The 20,203-nt window shown below is 39.1% G+C and overlaps 1 protein-coding gene across 2 annotated transcripts; it reads left to right on the top strand.

The window, feature by feature from the left end:
- The first annotated feature begins 15,593 nt into the window (after nucleotides 1-15,593).
- Nucleotides 15,594-20,203, top strand: LOC121756417 (PTI1-like tyrosine-protein kinase 3). Of its 2 annotated transcripts, none has more exons than XM_042151967.1 (8): nucleotides 15,594-15,852; nucleotides 16,970-17,141; nucleotides 17,906-18,159; nucleotides 18,271-18,397; nucleotides 18,469-18,742; nucleotides 19,333-19,465; nucleotides 19,583-19,666; nucleotides 19,770-20,203. In XM_042151967.1, exons 2-8 carry the CDS (start codon nucleotides 17,048-17,050, stop codon nucleotides 19,887-19,889), a joined length of 1,086 nt encoding a protein of 361 aa, XP_042007901.1. In that variant the 5' UTR covers nucleotides 15,594-15,852; nucleotides 16,970-17,047; the 3' UTR covers nucleotides 19,890-20,203. The 2 variants fall into 2 exon arrangements, with proteins under 2 accessions (XP_042007901.1, XP_042007899.1); XM_042151965.1 differs by having other exon boundaries at nucleotides 15,594-15,912.

The raw sequence follows: 20,203 nt of genomic DNA, 5'->3' as shown, positions 1-20,203 counted from the left end.
ATGAAGTTTGGCATTGGTCCACCTCGCAACTTTTAAAAATGACTAATTACTTTGACATTTTTCTCAATTGTCCCATAGTCTATTATTTCAGAGAAATTATGTATGATGTTGGCAAATAGAAAATACCATGCGAACAAAACATTTAGCTATTTAAACGACGTCATTTAATATACTTAGTCAATTATATCTTCAATTTCTATATAAGTACGTATTATGTTGATAAATACACAAAATCGCATGGTGTAATTTTTTTTCAACGGGGCAATGGGAAATATGTCAAAGTTATGATATAATTGGTCATTTTTTAAAGTTACGGGATAGACTAGAATTTGACTAAAATTTAGGTGTTTTTTTTTGCAATTATCCCTATGATTTAACGGTTACATTTTCTCGGTTCTGATTGGTTGTTTTAATTGTGGATCTGCTGTACCTTTCAAAGGTGGAAATAATTGATGAAACAAAACATTCCCTACTTTATTAGAGAGAAGAACTCATTCACTTTGAATATTATCTAAATCTATGTACTAACCAAAAACTGGTTTATTTAAGAAAAAATAAGATTATTTATGCATTTAATTAAATATATGGGAGCATATATAGTACATGGAACGTGCATAATATTGTGATCATATATTAATGATTTGTGCATAAATTTTTTACTTTTTTTGGAACCATAAAATGTATCCCTCCTTCCATAGTAATAGAGTCATTTTGTCATTTTGGTACGTTCCGTAGTAATAGAGTCATTTCTCTTTTTAGTAAAACTCAACACATTTTTCCACACCTATTTTACTCTCTCTTACTTTTTTCTCTCTTCATCTCTCCACTTCATTTTCCACTTTATTCTCCCTTTAGAGCATCCACAATAGTGGACGAGCCGGCAGACGAGCGACCGGCGAGCCGCTCGTCGTCGCGCTCGTCCACTATTGAGACTGGCGTCCCGCTCACGGACAAGCCAGACGGACGACCCCTCGTCCGTCGCGGTGTCCGTTGTCTCATCCGCTATTGTGGGCGCCCGACAGACGAGAGCAATTTTTTATTTTTTTTTAAAACTCTATATATACGGCTCGTTTCGGTTCATTTTCATTTGCACCACTTGTATTAACGAGTTTCTATCTCTCTACTCTCATTTCTATTCAAGATAAATGGAGCACCACGACAGCGACTCCCCAGCCACTAGCCAAACACAAACACCCTCGTTCCCGGTTGGAAGTGGAACGGGCATCCAGATGCCGGGGATTATGCCCCAGATGTCGAGGATGATGCCACAGTACTATAACATGTATGCTTGGCCCCAGATGGTAGGGATGATGCCACAGATGAGTGCCGGCATGACCCAGATGAGTGGGATGATGCCCCAGATGATGCCCAAATGGCGGGCATGAGTGTCGGCACGGCCCAGATGAGCGGGATGATGTCCCAGATGATGTCCCAGATGATGCAGGGGCAGCCGGCCACTGCTGGGTCGCCCAGGGACAATGTCTATCGCCCCACTATTGATTTCTTTACAGGGGCATCCCAGACCTGTGAAGGGGTTGGCAGCGGAAGCGTGCAAAGATTATCCGATCACATGAATTTGATCTATTTAGTAGATTATTCAGGCAAATTCTATTCGCGCAAATATCACATGTATCATGTCATAACTTGAATTAAAACATGCTTTAGCATATAAAATCCCTAAAACATGCTTACTACGGAATTAGCCAATTTACCTCGTTGATTCAATCAAGAATCGATGATGGCTTGCTCCGTCTCCACGTGAAGATCTTCAATACAAGACCTCGGATCTTCTAACTGGTGTTCCGGACTATACACTGATATTTGTGTGGGCAAATCTCACCAACGTACTAGGACTCGAATAATGGAATACAGAAACTGCTCACGGAGGAGGCACAAATTTCGAACTATCTCTCTCTAGAGGGGGACGAAATTTTTATGTAGAAAAAAAAGTGTTTTCTGTCTCCTTTATTCTCCTATTTATATTAAGTCACAAATTGGGCCCAGTCAGGGATCTAAGGAAGACTTGGATCAGGCCTCACCCAATTAGCTTTTTACTAATTAAATTGAACCCATAATTTAATATAAGCTTATATTGGAATATTACAAGCAGCCACTACAGAAGTAATATTGCACTGCCTTTCCAAATCCGAAATTACAAGTATTCCGAGTTTCCTTTATTTGCGTTCAATTCATTTCCCACGCTTAAGATAGAATAATTAATTAATGTCTGTTATGGACTTAATTAATCAACATATTTAATCTCCAAGAGTGGACTTAGCAAGAAACTCTTATTTATTATTCATAGAGTAATCAAACTCCAACTAGCTAGGTTCCGAATAATAAAACCTTGTTTCGAGCTCCTCTTGTGGATGTTATCAAACGAGACTCTCCTCGCGCATGATTCAACGTAATAGCAATCCTAACACCGCTAGATAATGATCACCACTACCCAATATACTTAAGATAGAAACATCCATTAATTAATTAATATCTGTTATGGACTTAATAATCAACATATTTAATCTCCAAGAGTGGACTTAGCAAGAAACTCTTATTTATTATTCATAGAGTAATCAAACTCCAACTAGCTAGGTTCCGAATAATAAAACCTTGTTTCGAGCTCCTCTTGTGGATGTTATCAAACGAGACTCTCCTCGCGCATGATTCAACGTAATAGCAATCCTAGCACCGCTAGATAATGATCACCACTACCCAATATACCTGGATCGTTGGGTTATGAAAACCCGCACCTTTGGTAAGTCAAAGTAGTAGATACTCAATATCGTATGCTCAATGCTAACGTACATTGATTAAGAAATTATTATCAAGACCTCGTCTTTCAGTAGATAGCATAAAGGCTCGTCTTGCTGTTAGATCCATTCAGTGCTATACCACACCAACGTCATCTTATTTCAATAAGGCTTAGAAATAATCGGACTGACATTGCAACCTTTCACGATAGGTAGTCTAGGCCTATCTAGGTTGTGAAATTCTTCTTTTTCTTTGTTCAGAACTGACCGTGTTACCTTAAAGTGGACGACGCCCACAACCGGTCTGCTAGAACAAAGACTTAGACTTTGTTGCGTTCTTATACATTTAAATATGCAATAAACAACCATTAAGTGTAAAACATAACAATATTATGACAAAAATAATCTGTTTTATTCATTGGAAAATAACAAGTAGAGTTTTACAGTATCCAATCACTCGAAAGGTGATTTCTAGTATACAAAACCCTAAGAACCTGTACTCCACTAGAGTCTCAGTACACTTCTGCTGAGACTTTCTCACTGGAGGAGTTGGGTCTATCACCGGTTAGAGTGCCTCCCACTGAGAGTCCACCGGCTGCAGGCCGCCGGGGTGGTTCGAAGAAGGGCAGGGGCGCGGCAAGGGTAAGGGGGTGGCGGGTGAGTCCTCACAGTGGAGGGCTAGGGCGGAGGAGACGGGGGCTGAGGCGGATGACGACGAGGAGACACGGCGGACCGTGTGGAGTGAGGAGAAGTGTGTGGCTTTGTCCAAAGCCTGGATCAATGTCTGCGATGATCTCATTCGCTCGAGCAACCAGAGGATCGACAACATGTGGAAACGCATCTCCTAAGCCTACTGTTTGTTTAAACCGGCGGGTGGAAAGAACCACACGACTGAAGAATGCCGGATGACATGGGACCGACTGAAGACCGTTGTCTCCCTATTTGCCGGCCTATACGAGAACAACGGCCGCATGCTTACCAGCGGCCAGACCATGGAGGATGCGAAGCGGATGGCGATGGTGGAGTTCCCCGAGCACGGCAAGCACGACATGTTTAACCACTATGACTCCTATGTGGTGCTGATGGAGTCGGCAAAGTTTCGAGCGGGTGTCGCCGCTGCCTGGCCGAAGTGGCAGAAGATCAACTCTAGCGCCGGCTCCACCGACCTCCCCGACGATGCCGAAGATATCCCGAGTCCTCCCTCATTTAACCGTCGCCGTCGCCGCCCGATTGGGCAAAAGACGGCGATGCGGGCGTCTAGGGGAGGCGCCAACAGCGGGTCCCAGGAGGTCCAATCGGCAGCCCCTACAGCATTCCAGTCGACCCCTGAGTACTCCGGTATTGCCCATATCCAACATCATACGAACATGATAGAAACCATCAAGGAGTGGAGAGCGACCGATGACCCCAAACACAAGGAGATGCTGCAGGGGGTGTTGGAACATATATACTAAAAAACATTTTTCGAGTTTATTATGAATTTGATAAATTGCTTATATATTGTTAACTCTCCTCATTTAATGAGAATAATAAATGTTTTCTTCATGTTGTGTATTTTACTTTAATGGGTATTGACCGTCTTTAATTATATATTTAATTATATAATTAAAACGTTGGAAAGTAAAATCAGTCTAAGTCTTCTACGTTGAAGGTTGGGTCATGGAACAGGTCTTCACAATAGGTGGCCCAGCTGGAACCTTGTAGAAGTAAAACATTTTTCACAACCTAGATAGGCTTTGGCTACCTATCGCGAAAGGTTACAGTGTCCATCTGAAAGTCATCTTTACTAGAGATGCCCACGGTTCGAAAACCGGCGGTTCCGGTTCGGAACCGCCGGTTCCGGTTTTGGCGGAAGCGGAACCGGACCGTGAGGCTATTTCACGGTTCCGGTTCCGGTTCGGAACCGCCGGTTTTCCGGCGGTTTTGGCGGTTCCGGTTTTTGAACCGGCGTTTCGCCGGTTCAATTATTTATTTTTTTTTTTTTAAATTTGAAATTTGGCTTTATACAACAAATCGGAACAAGACAATGCATAATTCAAGCACAAATAAGACGAATAAGGAGAAAATGAAATAAATTTTATTGATTTTGAGTTGTAACGGACAACGATACATTACAATTTACAATACATAAGTATACAATACAACAACATACAACAATGTAATATAATTTACAAGTGTCGTCGGGCGTCGGCTCGTCGCCTCGTCGGACTCGGAAGGTAAATTTAAAAAAAAATGAAATGGGGGGGAAAAAGGAAAAATTGAAAAGGGCTTGAGATCAACTTAAACTTTCAAAGTTAAACTTTTCAAATTTAAGTTGAGTTGCCTACGTATCCACAATTTTATTGAGGAATCAAAGCCCACGTAGTTCTCTTACCTTGGGATCAACCCTTTTTTCTTGCAAAATGTTGCCCATTTTCTAAGCAAACACATATCAACACGCTATATACACATTGCTGCATTTCTAATAGGGGCAATTTGATCTTCCAAAGCAATCAATGCATCTCGAACACACATAGTCAGAATATTATTCAAGCATCTAGCATGGAAAAAATTAGTACTAATAGATAGTTTGTTCTGATTTTTTCCATGCTAGATGCTTGAATAATGTTCTGACTATGTGTGTTCGAGATGCATTGATTGCTTTGGAAGATCAAATTGCCCCTATTAGAAATGCAGCAATGTGTATATAGCGTGCTGATATGTGTTTGCTTAGAAAATGGGCAACATTTTGCAAGAAAAAAAGGTTGATTCCAAGGTAAGATTTCATAGATCATTCAGGATGCGGTTAAGTTGTACTTGAAGATCATTAAAATATATTCCGCATTTGATATTTATCAAATGGGGAATATATTTTAATGATCTTCAAGTACAACATAGCCGCAACCTGAATGATCTATGAAATAGGGGGAAAAAAAAATTTGAAAAGGGCTTGAGCTCAACTTAAACTTTCGAAGTTAAACTTTTCAAATTTAAGTTGAGGTGCCTACGTATCCACAATTTTATTGAGGAATCAAAGCCCACGTAGTTCTCTTACCTTGCTTACCTTTTTGGTCGGCAGTGCTCGCCGTTCACCGCCCCCGTCGACTCATTGCTAATGTTGAGTGCTATCGCTTCTGACCTCGTCATCGCCATCGGAAGAAAATTCTTCACCATCACTCTCTACACGGAAGTCGAAATCCGGCTCTTGTGCTCTCATGTCCGCCTTTGCCCAATCGTCAAGTAACATAGTGGCTTCCATGTTCTTGGCGGAGAGATTGCTCCTTTTGTCGTCTAGGACACAACCGCCGACACTAAAAGCTTGTTCAACGGCGACGGTGGAAGCGGGAACGGCGAATATCTCCTTAGCCATGATGGAGAGTATCGGAAACTCTTTGTCATGTGTTCCCCACCAATTAAGGACGTCAATTTGTTGAGTAGGAGGACCTGCATCTTGAAAAATAGAGCGCGATTCCAAATATATATCTAATTCACTAGTCGCTCTAGTCCTATTGGTTGTAGTACCGTATAGATCTTGCAATTGTGATACTACGTCGGGATCGATCATGACATTGGAAAAATCCCCTCCACCAAAATCAAATGTAGAAGGACTAGGAGGAGCACGTACCTGGTGAGCGGTGTTATACCGCATTTCATATTCCGCGTAGAGAGAACGAAGTGCACTATCTAACCTATGTTTGATTTCATCAACATCCGGAATACTTAGTTCGAAGCATTCTCCTCTTGTCAAGCCCATTTCGCGGAGTTGAGAAAAATCCAAAGCGTGCAAACAACCATAGTACATGTCTAAAATTTTATAAACACCATGCAACTTCCACTTTGGATCCAAGCATTTTGCAATCAAAAACACATTTGGAATACGTGAAAAATATTTTAACCATTTTTCAACCATGTAAAACAAAATAGCCTTCAACTCAACGAATTGAGTATTTTTCACACAAGTTTTAAAACCAATTGCCACATACATGCAATGCTCCAAAACGCGCACAGAAGTAGGATAATAAACACCGGATAACTCAACAGTGGCATTTTTGAAAGCGCGGAATAATCGAAATAAATCCATGCTGTGGTCCCAACAAGCGGGTATCAAAATCAAATCAGAAGGAACATGAGGACAACTTCTAAAAAAATCACATAAATACTCAATGTGGTTCAAAGTCGACTCCAACATATCATATGTTGAGTTCCACCGAGTTGAAACATCCAAACGAAAGTTGGTGTACCTGCATTGCTTACCATGACAATATCTCTTCCAAGCTCTACCAATAGGAGCTTTGTTATGAATCAACTTCACAGCAGTTCTAATAGGATCAACATACTTTTGCCACAAATCGATGGCATCTTGAACACACAAATTCAAAATATGGGCAATACATCGCACATGGAAATATTTACCATCAATAACAGGAGAACATGCACTGATTAAATCATCTATGCTAGCAGTGTTAGCGCTAGCATTGTCAAAACCAATAGAAAAAATTTTATTGATCAATTGAAATTCATTCAAAACTTGAATGATCAATTGAGCAATTGCTTGTGCAGTGTGTGGTGCGGGAAATTCCCGAAATGCAATCAAACGTTTGTTTAAAGTCCAACTGTGATCAACGAAATGCACCGTGATGCCCATATACGAATTTTTACAAAAACAATCAGTCCACACATCAGAACAAATAGAAACTTTATGCCCTAAGTTAATAATAAACGTACCTAATTGCGCCTTCTTTTCCATGCATTGTCGAACAACGGCTCGCGTCATTGAAGTTCGACTCAATTTTCTTGCAGCGGCATTATATACTTGCCGCATACTCGACTCAAAAGCATCGTTATCAAAAGCATTGAATGGAAAATGTTTCATAACGGCAAATCTAGACATCACATTAAGAGCATTTTTGTGATCATATTTCAAAAGAGTATTGCTACACATACCTGATGTTTGGGATGAACCCGTCGTCCCACTTCCGACTCCATGTTGAAAGTTGAGTTGAGTTTGGGTTGGAGCGATACCAAACTCGACCGGATGCGCTTTCTCCAGGTGACGGGTAAATGTACCGTACCCTCCACCCTTTCGGAATGTGTATACGTTTTCGCAATAGTTGCAATACACATTATAAGTGTTTGGATCGTTACTATCTTGTACCCTCTTGAAATGTTTCACGAAGATGTTTGAGGTTAAAGACCTTTCAGCTGGTCTAGGAGGTTGAGGAGGTTGTCCACGTCCACGACCACGACCACGCCGACTCCTTGGTGGTGGTGGGGGTGACATTTCTTGAACCTCTTCTACCTCCTCCCCCTCCTCCTCGTCGTCATCATCATCATCATCATCGTCTTCATCAACATTCACGGGGGTTGGACTTTGTTGGGAATAGGCACCGCGACCGGGAGCACCACTACCGGTACCAACATAAGCATCGCCTTGGTATTGAGAGCGAGAGAGAGCAATAGCATGTGCCACATCTTGCTCTTCTCGAGCCTACAAAATAATATTTGTATTGTAAATACAAAATAAAATTATGAACAATAATGAAATGTAATTCAAAATTAATGAAATTAGTAGATAATAAATATTAACCTGCCACTCATCCATGTTCATTTGAGATATTTCATCAATAACGGATCTCCGAGATGGCCTCTTGGCCTTTCCCTTTCCCTTATCAACACGACCTTCTCGGGATGAAGACATATTGGAATGGTATGTAGAAATGTAGAAATATGGAATAATATATTTTTTTTTGTTTTAGTAATTGAGAAAGAAAGACAACTTATAGAACTACGGGAACAAGTATAACTGTATAAGTGTATAACAATGCGTAATAAGAGTAGCAATTGCGTAATTAAATGGAAGCACAATAGCACAAATGAGAAATTGGAGACAAAGAGAGAGAATTGAGAGATTGAAGAGAGAAACTCTTATTAACACAAGAGTGGGGTGAATGTAAATGAGGATAGAGGGGGGTATTTATAGAAAAAAATGAGGGGGAAAATGGAAGAATTCGAATTTGAAATTTAAAAAAAAAAAAAAAAAATTGAATTTTCACAAAACCGGCGGTTTTGGCGGAAAACCGCCGGAACCGGCGGAACCGCCGGTTTCCGGGCCAAAACCGCCGGTTTCCGAAATAAAACCGCCGGTTCGGTCAACGAACCGTCTGCAAAAGCTGCTCCATTGTCGCCTCGTGCTCCGCGCCGCCTCGAAAGCCACTAAACCGGCGGTTAACCGCCGGTTTTTTCCGGTTAACCGCCGGTTAACCGCCGAAAAACCGGCGGTTTCGACCGTTTTTGAAGATCACCACCGGCCCCCATCCCCCTGCCTCGATTTAAGCGCCGGAACCGGCGGTTCCACGGTTAACCGCCGGTTCCGAACCGTCCCGAACCGCCGGTTCGGTGACGGTTCCGGTTCGAAATATCTTGAACCTGAACCGGACCGCGAACCGAATTGCGCCGGTTCCGGTTCGGGAATATTGCGCCGGTTCCGGTTCCGGTTCCGGAACCGGTGGGCATGTCTAATCTTTACCTTGAAAATGACTAGTGACACTGGTGTGGTATAGCATTAAAAGGATCTAAAATATATAGACACGTCTTTATTGCTATCTACTGTAAGACAATGTCTTGGAGATTTAATATTTCTTAATCTTTGTAATAATATAGGTGCGGGTTTTTCTTAACCCGATATTCCTGATATCTTGGGCAGTGGTAATTGATAACTAGTATGGTGTCAGTTTTATTACTACATTGAATCGTGTGCTTGCGAGTATGAGTATATCCCCAAGAGGTGTTCGAGAAAAGTTCTATTATTCGGAAACCCGACCGGTTTAGATTTTATCCAAGAATAATAGAAAAGGAAAAGTATATTTTAATATACTTCTCGTACTAGACAAATTCTTGGAAATAAAAGATATTGATTAATTTAAAGTCCATAGTAGACTACAAATTAATTAATGGACACGGGAAATAATATATTAAAGAGGTTAACCCGGATTGCTTGTAATCACGGATTGGATTGACGGTCAGTATTTCTTCGATAGTGGCAGAAGAAATATTCCATTAGGCTTGTATTGAATTATGAGTATAATTTAATTAGTAAAGAAGGTCCAATAGGAGAGCCCCAATCCAAGCCCCATAGATCACTAACCTAGCCCATCACAAACTCTATAAATAGGGATGAAGGAGGTGTGACAAATATACACAACACATGAAGTGAAACCTTAGCATCCACACCTTGGAATTTTCGGCCATCTCCCTGCAATAGAGGAATTCGAAAATTCCTCCTTGTGTGTACTTGGCGTTCTTGTCTTCTCCTTCGAGATCCTTATAATTTCTAATAGATTCATTCCACAAGGAATTTAGATCTAGAGTTGGGTCATAGGTTAGAAGATCTTTGGTCTTGCAATCACATTCAAGCTTCAAGATCTACACGTGGAGAAGTAGCACGCCACTTCGATTCTTTGGAGAATCATAATTGTAAGCATTCAACGTCATAATTTCATTCTAAATTATGTGATTAATTGCGCAATAATATGTCTCTACATGTTCAAGCATGAAATTGAATTGATCCACATAATCTCCTAAATAGATTCTTTTGTGGATTTATTTAATTTGCAATTTCCGTTGCGATATCCCCAGCAGATCGACTTGATGAGGCGTGATGTTGGGCTCGCTGATGGGAGCATCTGGGGACTCCGTGTTAGGGTTTTGTATACTAGAAATCACCTTTCGAGTGATTGGATACTGTAAAACTCTACTTGTTATTTTCCAATTATTTTTGTCATAATGTTGTTATGTTTTACATTTAATGGTTGTTTATTGCATATTTAAATGTATAAGAACGTAACAAAGTCTAAGTCTTTGTTCTAGTAGACCGGTTGTGGACGTCGTCCACTTTAAGGTAACACGGTCAGTTCAGAACAAAGAAAAAGAAGAATTTCACAACCCAGATAGGCCTAGACTACCTATCGTGAAAGGTTGCAATGTCAGTCCGATTATTTCTAAGCCTTATTGAAATAAGATGACGTTGGTGTGGTATAGCACTGAATGGATCTAACAGCAAGACGAGTCTTTATGCTATCTACTGAAAGACGAGGTCTTGATAATAATTTCTTAATCAATGTATGTTAGCATTGAGCATACGATATTGAGTATCTACTACTTTGACTTACCAAAGGTGCGGGTTTTTCGTAACCCAACGATCCAGGTATATTGGGTAGTGGTGATCATTATCTAGCGGTGCTAGGATTGCTATTACGTTGAATCGTGCGCGAGGAGAGTCTCGTTTGATAACATCCACAAGAGGAGCTTGAAACAAGGTTTTATTATTCGGAACCTAGCTAGTTGGAGTTTGATTACTCTATGAATAATAAATAAGAGTTTCTTGCTAAGTCCACTCTTGAAGATTAAATATGTTGATTAATTAAGTCCATAGCAGACATTAATTAATTAATGGATGTTTCTATCTTAAGCGCGGGAAATGAATTGAATGCAAATAAAGGAAACTCGGAATACTTATAATTTCGAATTTGGAAAGGCAGTGCAATATTACTTCTGTAGTGGCTGCTTGTAATATTCCAATATAAGCTTATATTAAATTGTAGGTTCAATTTAATTAGTAAAAAGCTAATTGGGTGAGGTCTGATCCAATTCTTCCTTAGATCCCTGACTGGGCCCAATTTGTGACTTAATATAAATAGGAGAATAAAGGAGACAGAAAACACTTTTTTTTCTACATAAAAATTTGTGCCTCCTCCGTGAGCAGTTTTTGTCTTCCATTATTCGAGTCCTAGTACGTTGGTGAGATTTGCCCACACAAATATCAGCGTACAGTCCGGGACACCAGTCAGAAGATCCGAGGTCTTGTATTGAAGATCTTCACGTGGAGACGGAGCAAGCCATCATCGATTCTTGATTGAATCAACGAGGTAAATTGGCTAATTCCGTAGTAAGCATGTTTTAGGGATTTTATATGCTAAAGCATGTTTTAATTCAAGTTATGAGCATGATACATGTGATAATTGCGCGAATAGAATTTTTCCGAATAATCTGCTAAATAGATCAAATTCATGTGATCGGATAATCTTTGCACGCTTCCGCTGCCAACCCCTTCACTCCGACGCCACCGCAATTGGCCTAGAGGACGACGAGGAGTGAGAGGGGGGCCGCGTGCATCGAAGCTTGGGGATGTTTTTTTATTTTCTCTTTGAACTATGTATTTTTTTATTTCACTATGTATTTTTTTTAATTATGTATGTTTTTTTATTTGTATAAAATGTTTGTATTTTCTCCGTATTCGTGTCGAAATTTTAATTCCGTATTTAAATTTCGTATATAAAATGTGAAATTGTGTTGTTGGGATGTCCTAGTGCTAGTCCACTATTGTACAGTGGGAAGTCCTAGTGATGTGGCAGTGGGGTGGGAAGTCCTTATGACGTGGCAGAAGATGTTTTTGGGAAGTCCTAGTGTTAGTCCGTGGGGAAGTCCTTGCTATTGTGGATGCTCTTACTTAACTCACCTAACACAATTTTTCTTAATCTCCGTGCCGAAAAGAAACGCCTCCATTACTATGGAACGGAGGGAATAGTAATTAATGTATACTTTAATTCAAATTTGAAAAGCAATAGAGAGACAATTCAAATATAAAAAATTGAAAATGAGATGGACTCTAATAAGAGTGTCCACAATAGGGAGCCGTGGCTCCCGGGTAGGGGCTTGGCCGGGCTGCGGCTCCATATAGCGGAGGCAAGGGGGGGAGTCCATGGGCGCGCAGAGTAGTCGGCCTGGACTCGGCTCTTGGGCGCGGGCCGCGGCGTCCTATTGTGGCGGCTGAGAGTCGTGGCTCTGCCCAAGTTTTTATTTTTATTTTGATTTTGATTTTCTTATTTATTTCCTATAAATATACCCATTCCTCAATATTTCCTATAAATCTGCGGAGGAAAACAGCACATACGACACTGCAAGCTGATTTGGTTGAAGAGCTCTGGGCACATAGGGGAGGGGGCACATCGTGATATGCGTTCGCGGTGTTGTTGTGTGATGTCGATAATTTTTATTGTATAATTTTCTCGTTCTTGTAATACAATGAAGATTTAATTTTTTTTAAATTATGCTTTTTTCCTAATTATTATAGTCCGATAATTTTTATTCTAATTAAATTAAAATATATCAAAAATTGAAAAATTATTTAGATTTGTGCCTTGGGCTTATCCACTATTAGGGCGGACAAGTTTTTTTGTGGCCCTGGACAAGTTTTGTTGGACCTGGACAAATTTTTGTGGCTTGGACTTGAGCATGGTCTTATTGTGGAGACTCTAAGTCTTTCTAACTTGTCCACTAACTATATTTTTATTTTAATATATAATTAATGTATCAAATTACTAATATTACCTTTTTTATGGTATAAAATTTAGTTATTTATCATCATTCTATCTATATCTAAAATGATACAGTACTAAATAGATTCCGTTGTACTATAATTGGCTACGTGTATGGTTTTACTCTTCAAACATTCGAAGAAGACGAGTTCTTGGAACTAATAGATACAGATTACAGAATGAGATTAGAGTAAAACTATCACGATGGATGAAAACTTTTTAATTAACCCAATACTACTCAATTTTGTTATTTCAAATTCATTGCCTAAAACACAAATACTCCCTTTATTTCAAGTTACTTCTACTATGTCATTTTGAACCGTCCCAAATCACTTGCTCTATTTTATTTTTAGATAAATATTTTATTCTTTCTATTATTTCTCTTTTTCTCTACTATTTTATAATATTAATTTTTTAAAAGATGTGCTTTTAAAAGCAACATCTCAAGTAATTTGAGAAGAGGAGCATAGGAGCGAAAATGTAATTTTGAAAAAGATTGGCACCTTTTAAAAGAACAATAATAACGTTAACTTGGCTTAGAAGTTTAGAGCACCCGCAACGCGGGCCGTGGGCGTTCCGCGTTTCGTTCCTCCGGAACGAAACCGTAGCGAAACGCGTTGCGGCGCTACGTTTCGTCACGGTTCCGTGCCCATGCCGTCCCGGGTGCCGTCGGCACGAGACGCGGCACGGTCTGTGCCGCCACGCGCTTCGGCGACGTGGCTCTCTCCGCGACGTGCGTGACGCCCACTCGCTACCCCGCGAGTGGGCGTCGTCACGATGACGCAATAATTCAATTTTTTTTTTAAAAAAAATCAAATTTAAAAAAAAAAATACTTTTATTTATAAAAATTGTTTTTATAATTAAAAACAATTTTTACAAATAAATGAATACAAGAAATTCGTAATATCCCATATATATTTGATGGAATTGCGAATTTATGAAACCATTCTTGGTTGTTTCTCTTTTATAGAGACAACCTTGAATGTTTTATGTTCCACTTTCGATGTGGGACAAACTCATTCTTGGTTGTTTCTCTTTTATAGATACAACCTTGAATGTTTTATGTTCCACTTTCGATGTGGGACAAACTCATTCTTGGTTGTTTCTCTTTTATAGAGACATCCTTGAATGTTTTATGTTTCACTTTCGATGTGGGATAAAATCATTCTTGGTGGTTTCTCTTTTATAGAGACATCCTTGAATGTTTTATGTTTCACTTTCGATGTGGGACAAACTCATTCTTGGTTGTTTCTCTTTTATAGATACAACCTTGAATGTTTTTATGTTTCACTTTCGATGTGGGACAACTCATTCTTGGTTGTTTCTCTTTTATAGATACAACCTTGAATGTTTTATGTTCCACTTTTGATGTGGGATAAAATCATTCTTGGTTGTTTCTCTTTTATAGAGACATCCTTGAATGTTTTATGTTTCACTTTCGATGTGGGACAAACTCATTCTTGGTTGTTTCTCTTTTATAGATACAACCTTGAATGTTTTATGTTCCACTTTCGATGTGGGATAAAATCATTCTTGGTGGTTTCTCTTTTATAGATACAACCTTGAATGTTTTTATGTTTCACTTTCGATGTGAGACAAACTCATTCTTGGTTGTTTCTCTTTTATAGATACAACCTTGAATGTTTTATGTTCCACTTTCGATGTGGGATAAAATCATTTTTGGTTGTTTCTCTTTTATAGAGACATCCTTGAATGTTTTATGTTTCTCTTTCGATGTGGGACAAACTCATTCTTGGTTATTTCTCTTTTATAGAGACAACCTTGAATGTTTTATGTTCCACTTTCGATGTGGGATAAAATCATCCTTGGTTGTTTCTCTTTTATAGAGACATCCTTGAATGATTTTGTCCCACATCGAAAGTGAAACATAAAACATTTAAGGATGTCTCTATAAAATTGTATTTTAAATTATGTCATTTTTTTTGGGATTTTAATTATGTCTTTTTTTATTTTTTTGAATTTTAAGTTGTATTTATATTTTATGTTGTAATGTTATTTTAATTTTAATGAAGTGTGTTTGTTTTAATTGAATTGGATTGGAAATAAAAATAAAAAATGAAATTGAATGAATAGTAATTTAAGGAACGGTTAAGGAACGGATAAGAAACGGAGGGTTGCAGGTTCCGTTCCTTAGTTAAGGAATGGAGTAAAAAAGTACAGTGGGGCCCTCAAATAGTGGTTTAAGGAACGAGATAGGAACGGTATAGGAACAGCGTTTGGATGGCCTTAGGACAATTAAAAAACAAACTGATTTGAATATATAAAACTGGTTTCCTGAATCATTGAACTTTTATTTTTTATATTTTCCTCTGTTTACAATAATGTGACAAAAGTACAATTGCCAGGTATTTTCCCCCAAATAACAAAATGATAGAGAATATATCAAAGGCAGTTTAGAAGGAGGAAAAGATCTGTTTGATTGGTAGGGAATGACATATAAAAACCAACAAATCAAGTGCCTTTTTCTTCAATCTCTCTCAGCTCAGAATATCTCTCTCTCTCACACACACACAAACACACACACGCAGTGATATTGATACACACACACACACACACACACACACACATACACTTCATTCATTCGTTGGTTTTGCTTGGCTGTCCGCTCACCTGTCTTCCCACCCCCAATTTCTTTCTTCCGATCCGCTTTATTTTTAAATCCAATTTAACCTAATTCAGCTCTGGGTATTAATTTATTCAGAGTCGCGCACAACGCAGAGAATTAAAGGTGAGGCGCAGTCAGGAAATACTAGTACAATTACAATTTAAAAGCGCTCCATGAGTTTCGGTTGGTTTTTTCTCTCTCTTTAATGCCTTTCAATTTCTTCAATTTCCGATTTTGAATCGTATTTATATGTATCACTGCTTCCGCCTCTCCCCCGTTTTTGAGGTCTCATTTTCGCCTTCTTCTCTTTCTTGGTTCATCGCTTCTCGTTCAACTGTGATAGTGATGGACAATCCGCGTGGTCTGGTAAGACCGTCTATTGGAGTCTGGATTCATGGTTTGATGAATTAAAAAAAAGGCTCTGTGTTGTTGGGTTTTGTGTCGGATTGATTTTCTGACGTCTTGGGATGTGGGCGACATCTGTTTCCTATAAATAACTTTCCTGCCACTGCGTTGTCTCTGAATCTCTGATCATGTTGGCTATCCTTTTTTCTTCTACCTAACATACCTGGCATCGGAATATTTGTCTCATCCTTTTCAACTACCTACTTTTGCGTGGTCCTTTTTTGGGTATTCTTTGGGAATTTTAGGGTGCTGTGTTGTGATGGTGATTGTTTGCCTTGTAATGTAACGCCTTTGTGATATATCTGTAATTATCACTGTCTTAGTTAGATGTTGTGTTTGGAGGCATGTCTCGTTCCTCTAGGGGAAACAGAATGTGCTGTGACTTGACCAAGATCTTGATTTCTGTGTCAATGTATAGAATTGGGAAGAATTATCTACGTCTGTGGCTTGTGCTTGTGTTTTGCCAAGTTCCTAGATACAAGAATGCCTTCCTGTTAAATTAATGTGAGAGAGAATAGAAACTTCGATTCGCCATGAGATAGTAATTTATACTCTGTCTATACATAGTTATCAATAAGAATTTCTGGGACATGTCTATAAGTTAATGGCAGCTTTCTTTTGCTAAATAGCAGCTCTTTTGTCATATAAACACTAGTATGCTTCGAGTTGGAATACTTATCATAAGTTGGTGATGCTCTTAATTTCTGATTGAAGCAACATGTAGTCCAATGGATGAAGTTTTTTGATAATATAATATGCATAATGTAGTCGGATTGTGTGTCTAATTGCACATCATATGCTATACTTTCAAGTTGACTGACGATGTTAGGCGCAGGCACCTCCTCCCAGTCACTTTGTACGCTTGGAGAATAAGAGTGCTGAAGATAATCTTTATTTGAGTAAGAGAACAAGGATGCGTAGGTGGTTGTGCTGCACCTGTCAAGTAGAGGAGTCCTATCATCCCGACGAAAATGAGCACCTCAAGAGCCCAAGGGATAATGGTGATGGTATGTTTTTTTAATTACAGAATTAAGGTTATCTGCTATTATTATGGAATATTTTTCATTATTTTCTGTTGATAAGCATGAAGGTTATAGAAAAGGATAAAAATCCACCTACTTGCATGTTCTACTTTATGCTTTTCTCAACTTAATAAAGAGAGAGTTAGTTGTGATTTCTAGTTCGGTTAAATTGGTAAATACTTCTCTCCGCATGCTTTGGTTACATCAAATATTGCACATCTTTCCTTCAAAAACTATTTAATGTCCTAGCAGTTACTATGGAGATTAGATCAGACTTCTTAAGTGCGCACGAGCACACTTAAATTTCAGCTTGATAAAAGTGGAGACTGATTAACTAGTTCTAAGAGTATTATCTGAAGTTTGTAAATCTGGTAATTTTTCTTTTTGTTGTTGATCTCTCATCCTATGGCAAGTTCATTTTTAGTATGTTGGTCTCGGTCTTTATGATGTGAGCCCATGTTGTTCACCCGATTAGCAGAAAATAGCTCTGGCAGAATCACAATTCTACCATTGGGTGAAAGCAACCGTTTAAGTTGGAAACATTCAGATAGATAACTCTGTGAATTTTGTCTCCTAATGTAATATTCCTTCTCTGCTGTTGGACTTTATGACATCTGCTTTCTTCCAACAATTAAATAAAATCTAATTGTATCAGAGTTGTCTTTGGCTCCATGATTCTCCATTGAGATTCATTGCATAGTTTCATCATCTTCTTTCTGCCCCTCATCTGTATTTGTGTACACAACTAGGGTATCAAAGAGGCTCAAAGGTATCTGCTCCGGTGAAACCTGAAGTTCAGAAGGCAGTACCTCCTATTGAGGTACCTTCTCTCTCCCTCGAGGAACTGAAGGAGAAAACAGACAATTTTGGATCAAAGTCACTTATTGGTGAAGGATCATATGGGAGAGTTTACTTCGCACAATTGAACGATGGGAAAGAGGTTGCTGTCAAGAAGCTTGATGTCTCTTCTGAGCCTGATTCAAATGTCGAGTTCTTGACTCAGGTATACTACATTTGTTAGTTTGACAAGGAGCTTTATGGTTCCGTGAAATATGCAATTTTATTTTTCCATTATGGATATTGAGCAGTCTGGACATGATTGATTTCGGCTTAGGTTTCGATGGTATCAAGATTGAAGCATGAAAATCTTGTTGAATTGCTTGGCTACTGTGTCGATGGCAATATCCGTGTCTTAGCTTATGAATTTGCCACCATGGGATCTCTTCACGACATTCTCCATGGTATGTGGTAGCTTGCTCTTGATTAATCCTTTCACTTACTAGCTATAGGAACTAAATCCTTTTTGATACAGGAAGGAAAGGAGTGCAAGGGGCACAACCTGGTCCTACACTTGACTGGATGCAACGGGTTAGAATTGCTGTTGATGCTGCCAGGGGTTTGGAGTATTTGCATGAGAAGGTTCAGCCATCAGTTATTCATAGAGATATCAGATCCAGCAATGTACTTCTTTTTGAAGACTACAAGGCGAAGGTTGCTGACTTTAACCTTTCAAATCAAGCTCCTGACATGGCTGCCCGGCTTCATTCAACTCGTGTTCTGGGAACCTTTGGTTATCATGCTCCAGAGTAATGATCATATCTTTCTCCATTTGACAAACCCCCTTCTTTATGAATGTTTATGTAGAAGATGTTATTAATCTTGACTCCTGATACATGGCATGGTTTTGATTGATCTTGGTTCCTGATAGGTAGCAAAATAAATTTTTGATACTGAGTCAATTTACCAAAACACAAGTTTTACTGTCTAGAATGCACAAGAGAAGAAAATATTTATCATGGAATCTGAATCTCTGGTTGTGCCACAATTTTTAAGATTGTGTGGGATGCCAATTTTGCTGAATTTGGTGAATGATTTCTTATGACTTGGGACAGTTTGGAGTATTGAAATTGGTTACAGAACTGTGGGGGGCTTAAAAGCATTTTTGTGCATTAGGGCCTATATGTTTTATAGGCTAGGAGGAAGGACATGTTTTGCATATATTGATTTTTAATGTTGGCTCTCTAAATAACCTCTACAAATTGGTTTGGTTGATTATTGATATTTTCATTGTTTTGCTAAAGTAGGATTCAGTAACTTGTTCTCTCTGCTTAGTTGGCAGTGTGTTGATTTTGAATAACTCTGATGATATTCACTTGATTTTTCTTTCTAACTACAGGTATGCAATGACCGGACAGCTGACACAGAAAAGTGATGTTTATAGCTTTGGGGTTGTTCTGCTTGAGCTTCTGACTGGAAGGAAGCCTGTTGATCATACCATGCCTCGTGGACAGCAGAGTCTTGTTACTTGGGTGAGACTTTTACCATGCGTATTCTCATAAATTTCTGATTTTTGTATTTGTTTTTAGGATTCCCCTTGCAGTCTTCATTTCCGGATGAATCATGAAGTATCCATATTTTTCTTTCAGGCCACACCAAGATTGAGTGAGGACAAAGTAAAACAATGTGTTGACCCAAAACTCAAGGACTATCCACCAAAGGGGGTAGCCAAGGTCTCTCTCTCTCTCTCTCTCTCTCTCTCTCTCTCCCTTTGTGTGTGTGTAAACTGAAACCAAGAAGTAAGCTATGTATGTTGAGATATTATTTGTTCTCCAGTTGGCAGCTGTTGCAGCATTGTGTGTGCAGTACGAAGCAGAGTTCCGTCCGAATATGAGCATTGTTGTGAAGGCTCTGCAGCCTCTTCTGAAGTCAACTGTCCCTGCTCCTGAGACTTGAGAGTTGCATCAATGCTCTCCAGCCTTTATTCTCTCTGGGTTTGAGATGTATTTGGGTTTCTATCGAGATTCGATTTCTTTGGTTGGTAGTGATTTATCACTGGGTTATGGGATTGTAAGGCAAAAGAATTACGCTATAAACTTGGAATACCCATATTTCCATTTTATATTTTGAAATTGTTTGGATTGCTTGTGAATGTGCCCGTCTGTCTTGTCTATTCGTGCCAAGGTTTGTAAGCATTGCAGTTTAGCTTTGGTTGGAAACGCAGAAGCTTCTATTTTTTGAGTCTATTTGTGAGTATTTCTTTTCATTGA

This window comes from Salvia splendens, chromosome 11 (assembly GCF_004379255.2).
Source record: "Salvia splendens isolate huo1 chromosome 11, SspV2, whole genome shotgun sequence".
NCBI lineage: Eukaryota > Viridiplantae > Streptophyta > Magnoliopsida > Lamiales > Lamiaceae > Salvia > Salvia splendens.
Note: the sequence above shows the minus strand (reverse complement) of the source record. Positions and strands in the feature narration are given on the sequence as shown.